General features: G+C 52.3%; 1 protein-coding gene across 1 annotated transcript; it reads left to right on the top strand.

Annotated features, from left to right (window-relative positions):
• The first annotated feature begins 864 nt into the window (after window positions 1-864).
• Window positions 865-6,525, top strand: LOC100907324 (X-linked retinitis pigmentosa GTPase regulator-interacting protein 1). Its single transcript, XM_029112174.1, is given in 12 exon segments — window positions 865-967; window positions 970-1,006; window positions 1,887-2,174; window positions 2,688-2,857; window positions 3,266-3,405; window positions 3,566-3,746; window positions 4,143-4,409; window positions 4,791-4,992; window positions 5,140-5,200; window positions 5,431-5,511; window positions 5,682-5,953; window positions 6,106-6,525. Coding segments are annotated over 12 exon segments (1,878 nt in total). The 3' UTR covers window positions 6,182-6,525.
• Window positions 6,526-10,571: the final 4,046 nt, after the last annotated feature.

Raw genomic sequence — 10,571 nt, 5'->3', positions numbered from 1 at the left:
TGAAGTCACGGGCTCTAATTATGATATTTTTCTCCTCCACGGTATTTCCATAAGGGACGCTCCGATCATTGATTCGGACTCGGATAGGAGATTCCCCCAAGGCGGGCCTGTCCGCTCGACCAATTCTGCGGGAGAGAGCACTACTCCCTCTTTCGGAGAGAGCTGAAGAGCTCTTCCAAGTTGAATTTCTGTCCGGTCCTTCAACTGTAGGTGATTCGTGGATCGTGAATACTCTTCACGACGCAATGGGTTGGCTGGGGAGCGCCTCCACAATGGCTTCAGAAGATAAACTTGTCACATTGTTGAAGGGAGCGACTTTCAGGACTTCTGACGATCCCTGCACGCACGCATCCCAACGCCTGACCATGAAGTTCCGCATTTTCTCGAAAATTCGCTCTTTGCCAATCGCCTCGTCTTGAAGTCGAAATCCAGATCTTTTGAACCTGCTCAGCTTGGCTGAGCGTGTCGGATTTCATAGATGCTGAAAATACTTGACTTGTCCTACCCGCCGCAGCCGAGCTCTGCTTAGGTATTGGTAGTCGTTAACTTCTGTATGTGACGGCGGAAACGGCGTTTTCCCACGGACCGAGCGGGTTGAGGATAATCCGGATCGTCCAGACGCGATGGCCGCGTGGAGGGAGATCCGGAGAATTTTCTCCCACGGTCCTCCCATCGCAAGCGTCGAATTAAAAACATTCGCAGTAAATATTGAGCCTCGTTTCCTCATTTGCAGGGCTGCAGCCTTGTTGCGCGACTGGTGCGGCACTCCGGTCGACATGGGTCCCTCCGAGCGGGTCGGCTTTCAGGATGACGTGAGACAAAATCGAGAACCGTGGGTCTGGAGGGTTCACCTCCAAATTTGACATGGGCAGCATGTGGTCAGCGCATCAAACAGCATCGTTGGCAATGCTGGAAAGGGCTCCCAGCGTTGAAAGACTCAATCAACTCAAGGAAGAGAACAGCTCTTTGAAAAAACAACAAATAACCAGGAAGACACCATCCGACAGTAAGTCAGCTTTTCGTTTTTTTCCGCTTTTCTCCATCATCGCGCCACTCGTCTCGAAGAATCCACGCAAAGTGAATCGTTTGAGGAGATCATCATTGACCGATGCTCGGCCTGTTCTCGGGAGCATCATCATGATTCCATTCAGATTGTGATGAGTGATGACGGCTGGGGCACTGTGACAATCCAGGCTGGGATCCAGCTGATTTCTGATTTAGACCGCGCTCAGAATTTCAGCGCAAAATTATCGGCGTCCAGCTGTGCTGCCAGAACGAAGACAGTTCACTATACTTATAAGAGCTCTTTGACGTACTTGTTCATCCCCCACGCTGAATCAGCTGAAAAATCTGCGTTTCGCTTCGCGCTGGCCGCCGATATCGAGAATTAGATGCTTTGCTCGCCGGCACGCACTGTCTGCTCGTCCATCTGACAAACAGACTAAGTGGCTGGTTCGTTGGAGTCCTCATGCAATTTTCTGCCCCAATAAGCTTCGCGCCTTTCGAACCTAGCGGGCATGCCGCTTTCGCTCGGCTCCGTGAGAAGATCGGTGGGAGAAAACAATAGCACTCAGTCTGGGGAAGTAACGACTGCGCGACGTGATTCCGATCGCATCCAGCTCGGAAACTGGAAACCCGATCGTAGAGATTTAGATGGGACGGTCGTGTTCCCGGCTCGAGGAGCTTCCGTGGGTCGTTCCGTCGCTGATATTTACATCATGAATATTCATATGCAAATCGCATCGCGTTCATCTCTCAGCGAGTCTACTGGCCGAGCTCCCCCTCCTCCTCCTCTCTCCTCTGGGATTCAGGGAGAGACGACACGTCGCTTATACTGATCGAGTTCCAAATAGAGTTTTCGACGATTGAACAATATCTTTCTCCAGGTTGAAAACGAAGCTGTCTCGCGTGATAGCCCTCGCCAAAAGGTCTTCAACCGACCCGAACACCGCTAGTCAAATCAAATTCCACGAAGAAAGTCTGGTGCTTCCGAACGGAACGTCGACTCCCCAGCCGTTTCCAAATGAATTCGCAACTCCGGCGAATCCACCACGCGCCAGAAGCGCTTCACGAGGCCGATTGGTGAGCAGTGCGAGACCCCGGACAGCGCGAAACAACCCCGAGACCGTGAGCTTAGGTCTTCTCGAGGAGGCTCACACGGAAATTTGCACGCTGTAAGTACGATGAATGCCAGTATCAAAATCGAATCCCTTTGTAGAAGCGGCCCAGCTGACCCTGGCGGTAGGTATGGGACGGAGGTCCACCGTCGCTGCCAAGACTCACAGGCGATAGTCTCCAGGTTAGATAGTTTACTCCTTTGCCGGCTTGGATCTCGTGCCACATTTCCCGTACGAATCCGAAGCGGAAGCGCCACCGGATGCGACGAGAGCACGAGTAGTCGGGTTCTCCCCTATAGCTCCAGCCGCACTGACGCCGAATGGAGCTGCGGTCGATAACGCTGACGATGGCGGGGCCAGCAGCAGCTGCTGTGTCCTGCGCCTCAGGTTTCGGGCTTTCCGGACAACGTTTCGCGCGCTCACTCAAACCTTGACAAACGACTCGTAGCCCTGGTCTACCCGCCGCATCGTCGGCTCGCGTTGGCCTCCCCCAAATTGTGTCCTATGGTGGGACACTTGGGGTTCGTCATGCGGTTCCCTCATAGACTGAAAGTTGCTATTTATTTGCAGTAAAGCTGAGGCGTCAAGACGCGCGGAAGAGGTCGCTGAATGGCAAATAGTAGCTCAGAAGCTCAACAGCGAGCTGAGCTCTCAACGCCAGCAGAAAACTGACGTCGAACAAAAGCTCTGTCAGGTACAGCAGAATCTCCTCAAAGCCAACAAAGAAATCCAAGTCAAAGGTATGAGGGAAGAAATGAATAAAGGGTTCTCTCCAAGAATTCCCACTCAATCCCAACGTCCGTCTTTCATCATTCCGAGATATATTCCATCTGTCGGAGCACAGATGATATTTAGATTGGTTTTTCCCACGTGACTCTCCTAACCTCGCTCGACTGTCCCGAAAGTCGTCAACGCCACAAGTAGCGGCCACGCAAATCCCGTCGCCGGTTTTTGACAACGCCGTGCTGCGAATACTCCTATCATGGTCGGGAAAGAGACGAATTCTTGGGGAAAAAATCACGGCTCGCTTTGTATCTGATAATTTTTGAGCGGGAAAAAAACTCGATTCGATCAAAGCTGCGGCCGAACTCGTCCGTGGACAGCCCTGATCCGATGGCTTTGAGACCACGATGATTCTCACATTCCAGAAACTCAGATCGAAGCTCTGCAAGCGGAACTCGAGGCCAGTCGACTTCTCCAGGAGCAAGTCGAAGCTCAAAATGCCAAACTCCTAGAACTCGAGCAGGCTCTCGCTCAGAGAGAAACGCAAAGTTCGGTTGTGCAAGAAGTGAGTTGCTTTCTCCGTCTACTTAAGCTCAGATGTAGCCCCTCGACGAGCGGCTCGTGCGGGATTCCCAAGAACGTCGGCGACGCTGTCGTAACCATGCGCACGGGGTTTCCGAAGGAGAGGAAAAGAAATGTACTTGATAGGGAGAATGCTATTCCAGCTCCAACAACGGGTCGGAGAACTGGAACGGGAGCGCGATATCGTGCAGGATTCGAATCGAAAGCTTATTGAACAAAGTGAAGAACTCAAGGAACGAGTTGCTGCCCAAGAGAGACAAGCGGAGGCCGCTGAGCAGGATGGAGACCAGGGCATCCTGCAGGACATGCTTCTCCAACTTCAGGGTGAGTGGCTAGAGGGTATGGGAGCGTTTGAGAGCGGTCCGCCTCGGACTAGCGACTAGCAGCAGTGTGGGACTCAGGTGGAGGTGGGGGCACGTATGGGAACGACCGAAACGGGTCCCGCAATGGAATGGAAGAGGAAGGGGAAAGGTGCGGTTCGGAAGACCAAGAGCGGTGGGCACGCAAGTCCAGTCAGCAAATTGGGGGAGACACGCGATAGCGAACGGGAGCGTCGGCGGTGGGCACGTTGCATCGGACTGCAGGCAACTTGCGGCGAGGCAGCTGAGGGAAACGATCGAGAGGCCACCGACGACGGAAAGCATAACATACATATTTCCCTTCTGCAACGCCCGGGAGAGGCACGGCAATAATTTCGTTCTCTTGGCCGTCGATTTGCAGACAAGTTCGAGATGCTCGAAAGACATATCGACAAAGTCGTTAGCGAAGCTAGAATGGCAAAACCATCGTCCAAAGCGAAGGAGAAATTCCGGAAGCACGAACGAATCTCGCTCCAGGCTCACAACAGAAAAGAAAAATCCGACAGCCAGAACGGCAACAACCACCTTCAACATCAACAACAACAGCAACAACAACGCGAAACTTCAGCGAAAGTCGGCGGCATTTACGAGAAGAGCAAATCGAAGCCAAAACTCATAATTTCCAACGGTGAGCATTTCGGAATCCGTTCGTGCCAGGGACCCAGATATCGGAAAGTCTCAGCTGGGTCTCGCTCGGGTCAGCTCGATCAATTTCTCGCAAGAATAGGCAAAAAGTCCACTTCAACCTCTAAGGCGAAATTCGGGAGAATAATAATTTTGAGGCCGATCTCAGGGATGCCGGAAACATATCGGAATAATCGAAGAATCCCGAGTCGCTAGAAATACATGTCAGGATATCGCTCATTGGAAATTCTACTGGAGAGTTCCTCATGTTTCGGAAGGAAGAACACGAGTCTTGGCGGGAAAAAGTTTTTTTGGAGCCTAGCATGAAGCCGTCTTTCCATTCTCGCCTGAAGCGGCTCATAAAGTAGTACCTACTTCAATTTAGGTCTGAGCGCTCCTCAACCGAAGCCGCGTCGGAAATCCCTCGTCAAAGAAAGAATGTCGACAAGTTCGTCCCGGGAAAGTTTGGACTCCGACAACAGAGACAGCTTGTTGGATGCGAGTCTGCCCAGCAGAAGACCTAAATCGAGGATCACTCTCAATAGAAATTGCGCCATGCTGCGGAACGAAGCAACTCAAACTAGTCAGTACGTATATTATGTTTGACCGGAGCAGGAGCGTTGGCCATCGCGTAAAGAGACTGGAGGTCCCACGGAGCGCAGCATCATCGCCCGCATCCTTGCGAGAGGAATAGACCGAGCTCCACCCTGTGAGTGAATCCCTACGCTTTGCAGATCCAGCCCAAAAAATGCTCCTTCGTCGCAACGAGTCACTCAAATCACCAAAATATTATCGGTTAGTGTCGCCTTGTCCTTCCTCTGGAAATTCTGGTCTTCATTTTTCCTTGGGCGTATCAGCCCGACGCTCAAACTTCATAAAGAGAATTATTATTCTGGTACGACGTCCTGCCTTTTCAAAATGCTCCCGGTCAGAAATCCTCCGCCTTATCGTCGACATCGCTCCCGCCATTCCCAAAGAGGGAGTTCGATCGACCGAATGATTAATTTATTCAATTCTGCCTCCAGAGTGACGACAGCATCAGCGAAGCTACTGACGTATCATTGTTGGATGTCAACGCTCCAGTTTTTGAAATTCACATCGACAAGGTAAGCAGGTCTCCCAGAGCCCATATCGATAGTCAGTCTATTCTCGTATCTCGTACGAAAGGATATTCCAAATCTGATTGCTTGTGGAGCGACGCACACACGCGCACGTCAAAGCGACTCTCGATACCAAACGACCGATCTCAGAGTGAAGTACTTCCCCTCCATGACAGGCTCGTCTTGTATCGCCGCAAACGAGAAAGGGAACTGTCGTGAGCTGGGAACTCGGTGATTTCGAGACTCAGTCAACCCCCGTTGGCCATTTCTGCGAAGGAGATATCGTATTCAACTGCACAGCGCGCTATATCCTGGAGAGCACCGAACAGATAAGCAGCGCCGAGCTACGACTGCTGCTGTCCACGACCGACGGTGAATTTCTAGGGGAATGTTGTGTCGATAAAACCAGCTCGGCGATCTCGAACGCCGGTCGACGTGTCGTTCAGAGGTAAAATCTTTCGCTACAGTTGGAGCTCGCAGGATCGAATCGAGCGAACATTTCTGTATCCTCTCGAGAAATGAGTACTCGATTCGGATCGAGAGATCGAGGTCGTTCGCGTCAGAAAGCAATAACTTCCAGACTTTCATTTCTCCTTCCAGCGAGGAGCTCCGCTCGGACGCCGGGTCCATCGGTAAACTCGACATGTGGCTGCGATACATCCCGAAACCAAAGTAGCGGAAAAGTCGATGAATGACAACTTGCTCCGCTCGGGAGGTCTGCCACGGTGGGGGAAGTTTTCCTCGATGACGGAAATTCTCGCTCGCTGTTCCGAAACCTGCGCGCTGCCAGTGCAGTTGAGCCTGGACGACGGATCTCATAAGCGAAGCTGACGTGAACGGAGACGCAGAAGGCGTCCCGTCCTGTTCAACGCCACAGAGGGAGGCGACAGCGGTTTAGCGACGCAATCCGGCCGAGCAATGCCACATAAACTGGTCGATATCGAGAATCAGTTGCGACCGAGCAGGGCGTTACAAGGAAAGCCGAATTTCCGCTCCGGTCATTGTACAAACGAGAAATATGCATACATACATACATTCATACATACGGACATGCGATCGTGTACTTCCGTTCGATCATCATCTCATCCGTTCATACATTCTGTGAGCATGTAGAGGTGACCCGGATGTCATCTTTTGGTGCAATAAACATGTATATTCTCGTGTTTGCATCGGTCTCATCATTTTCTGACTCGCACCCACCCCTTGTTGAGCGTCATTTGGTCAGGAAGTCGCCGGGGAACAGCAGACCGATGAAAGTAACATTCCGATTGAGCTTGTCAAGCGGCTTGCAGCCGTTTCAGGAAAAGGTTCGAGAAGACCGCCCGCCGTTTTTCGTATTCCTCCTCGCGTTCGGCTTGGAGAAATTGATGCCGACTCGGACAGCTGATTCCAAATGTGCGCAGCGATCTGAACCTTTCAAATCGATTTGCATCGAGAAAAAACTATCACGCTCCTGCATGAATACCCCTCAAGTAGCCCAACGCAGATAAGCTCCTGGAGTTGAACTTGACTCATGAGGGGTATTTCTAGACCGAAGTTTCAGCCCGATCTGCGGGTTACATGTTCAGCGCTCCTTTTGTGAGAGCTTCTGTGTACGACTCACGAATGCAGACATCGGAAATCGGATCAATGCTCATGGGTAATTCGAGGTACGCTACCCGCAAGATTAGGGAACCGAGTTGCGTTCTTGTCTGTCTGAACCGCGGTCCCCGCATCCTCGAGCTGCGACTCTCGATGCGGGACTCCCGTCCGACGAGGAAGGATTCTGCCATTCCGAGAAGTTTACGGATATCGATTCCTTACGCACAGAAGCTGATACCCCGAAGCTACAGGACGACGCGACGTGAACGAGGTATCAACGAGGGACGATGAGCTTTTTCTGGAAAGATTGATGATCGGCGATGAGAAATGGATGGTCTAACACAGAGGGGACATAGAGGTAACACGGCGAGCTGACCGAAACCGCAGTGGAGATACCTGGCGGGAGAAAAAAAATTGGTCGTAAAGATCGGCATTCCTCAGCCCGGTGGTACGGCTCCCAAGGGAGGGGGATGAGGGCGGACTTTCCCTGAGAGGCGTGGAGGTTTCGTTTCGGTTCGTTCCAAGCTGCGGACGAGTCGGGATCCGAGCCAGCGGGGAGGGGCAAAACAAACAACGAGTCGAGAACCGCTGGTTCAATGAATGACGAAGTCATTTAGTTGACCAAGAAAGTGCAAGCGAACGATGCGGCGATGTAGGAACCGATCTCACAGCTATGCGACTCCCAGAATCGAGAAAATTTCCGAATTCAGTTGCGGAAGGGGGCTCATCACGTTGGAGTCGATCGGATGCCGAAATGAGAACCTTCCCGCGGCGGCATCTGTCGCCTCCCTCGCGACTCATAACATGTGGTGTTAATTATATTCGGGGAAGGAAAGACAACGTGACGCGCCGCTATCGAGAATCACGTCCGAGAAAACCCACGCTGGCCAACAGGCGCGCCACGAAAACCCCGGCTCGGGCTTCGAAGTTTCTGATCCGATTAGGTGGGACTCGGGAACACAGATTGGGCGTCGGAGTCGGACGTTCTCTCAGCGGACGGCTGTTTCGATTGGTTCGATCAGCTGCGGAGAGTTCAGGAGAAGCGCCGTCCAAGTCTAAACATCCGTTCGGATGCCCGGAGGAAAATCCGAGGCAACAGATGCGGCAGAGAGGGAGCTCTAGCTAGCATCGAATTGACGGAAAATTCCGCGGACGCCCTCGAAACGTCGCCGAGAATGACAACACAACAGCTGCTGTGGATTGACATGGGATGGAAACGCACAGTTCGTCGGTCGTCTTGGCGGCAAAGACCGCCGCGTCCCCAGAAAGGAACCGGGGAGAATGTCCAGCGGGAACTGGGGAGACTGTCTTCCACTCACTCTTCTCGCCGAAGCGCACACGGAGTGAAAAGCTCGCGTGGAGCTCCGGGAATCGCGCTCGAAACCCAAGACTCGTCGAATAAGAAAACGGAACAGAAGGAAAACACGTTTGAATATGGAAATTGACAGAGAGTAAGGGGAAGAACTCGAGCCGCTGACGACTCGCCGGATTTCTCCGCTTCCGTGAAAGTATAGAACGAATCGTTCGCTTGACAAAGAACCACGGGTACTGGCGGCGGCCGCGGCGGCGCGCTCGCGTCGGGGTCTCCGAGGACGAATGAGAAATCACCTTGAAGTTTCTCTATTCTCTGGGTTGCTATGCACAAGAATCCAGATTATTGAGGCTTGACAACCGGTGAAAAATATTCTGTCTACCTCGAGTCTTCGGCTAGGAGACGAGCGCTCTTTTCCCGGACGGCACAGAGAGTCCAGCCTGCGCTCAACGAATGTTTGAAAGGCAAACGTCTAGCCCCTTAATCAAGATTTTCTAGGAGCTGCTCTCTGAGGACTGACTTGATGTCGATCATCATCACCAGGAAAACTTGGAGGTTTGCGCCCCTGGCTCGCGCCGCGCGCCGCCACTCTCGCCTGACAGTCCGTCCCAGCGTGTGAATGATGAGGCGACGCACTAACGAGATCTTGCATCGAACATTACAGACAAGTCAATAGATCCCAGCACCTTGTCGGTCTAGAGTTTCCACAGTCCAAGACGGTAAGTTCTGCATGGATCTCTGAAGTGAGTCTCGAAGATCCTCCTGAGGAGGCTTACCTCGAGCTCAGGGTTCGAATATCGATGTCCCCCGATCTCGTTGGGGATCAGACGCGGAGTAGAAGTTGGCCATCAAGAGAGAAGTTTAGTGCGGCTCTGATCCGCTAACTTCTCCCTCAGTGTTTATACCCAGTCGACCTGCGTTCGCGTGCCCACGTACGCATCCCATGAAATACAGCTCAGTCAGTCATATGATCTTTATTTGCCATCGGGTGTTTAATATCAGTCGGGCTTGTTCGACTCCACCTACATCCTCGCTGACGGTCGTCCTGCTTCAGAGATGATCACGAACAGCTGAGTGAGATGTCACCAGCCCAAGTTCCTCGTCGTATGGGGTGAATGGAGTCGTGAGCGATCTCAGCGTCACTTTGGCGGCTCAAGCTCGGTCTCTACCGCTGCCAGGGGACCAATGGTTTCCAGGTGGATGAGTTCACAGATCAGATCCAGGAATCGATATGCTCCCTTTCGGACCACAACATGCGACAAGTCGGATAAAAAACAGCCGAATCGCTGTTCTTCGGTCATCGTGTAGCTCGGCCCGTGCCATCACTCAAAGCAGGCGTGTCCTCGAGGAGCGCGTTGGGTGTGTCCATTGGGTTCTTTACGGCCACTAGCTATGTGTTCACCGGCGTAGACCACGCCCAGCAGCCATCAGCTTCCGTCCATATTAAGCATCACCGTCTCAGAAGCATTAGACGAATTGCCTCGCCCCAGAGTGATGAGACCTGTGACTATCCTCGGGTGAAGGGACAATGCTTTATTTGAGCAAGCAACTTTGTTCATCCTCGAAACAGAAAGACATCCAGTCGACAAGAAAAACACTTTTCTAGGTTTCAATTGAAGTCATTCCTCGCCCATAATGCTCGTACCAGAAAAGCAGATTGTCATGATACGTGCTTGCAGAATGGAAATCGTTGCCCGGAATCGTGGTCAGATCTGAAGCTTGCACACTGCGAAGGCACCGTCGGAGAATCGGACGACTCTCCAGATTCTCTCCCGAACACCTCCGCTGCTCTTCATGAGGATCGAGGCACTTCGAGATGCGGAAGTCGCGAATGGATTCAAACGGAAACGCGGTTCACATGAGAGCCCACGATCGAAGAAAAGCAGAAGTTCTGATTTCTTCCAATGGGAATTCCTTCGAGCGAATCCTGGTCTGCGTCTTCTCTCCACCTGGAGTCTCTGAAAGCAAGTTGGTAGCGCTGCCGTTGTTTTCCCAACTGAACTCGAACCCCGTTCTGCGATACAGTCTGTCAAACGAGCGGGTAAGTCTTGAGCAACAACATCGTACAGAAGCTCGAGTTAGCTATCCATCAATCTTGACACCGGGGTATACGTCGAAGGCATGCGCGTAAGGACGTACGTTCGTCCGTATGTGCGTGAGACGGTGCTCCATC

The sequence above is a fragment of the Galendromus occidentalis genome, unplaced genomic scaffold (genome assembly GCF_000255335.2).
Source record: "Galendromus occidentalis unplaced genomic scaffold, Mocc_1.1 scf7180000077485, whole genome shotgun sequence".
Taxonomy (NCBI): domain Eukaryota; kingdom Metazoa; phylum Arthropoda; class Arachnida; order Mesostigmata; family Phytoseiidae; genus Galendromus; species Galendromus occidentalis.
Note: the sequence above shows the minus strand (reverse complement) of the source record. Positions and strands in the feature narration are given on the sequence as shown.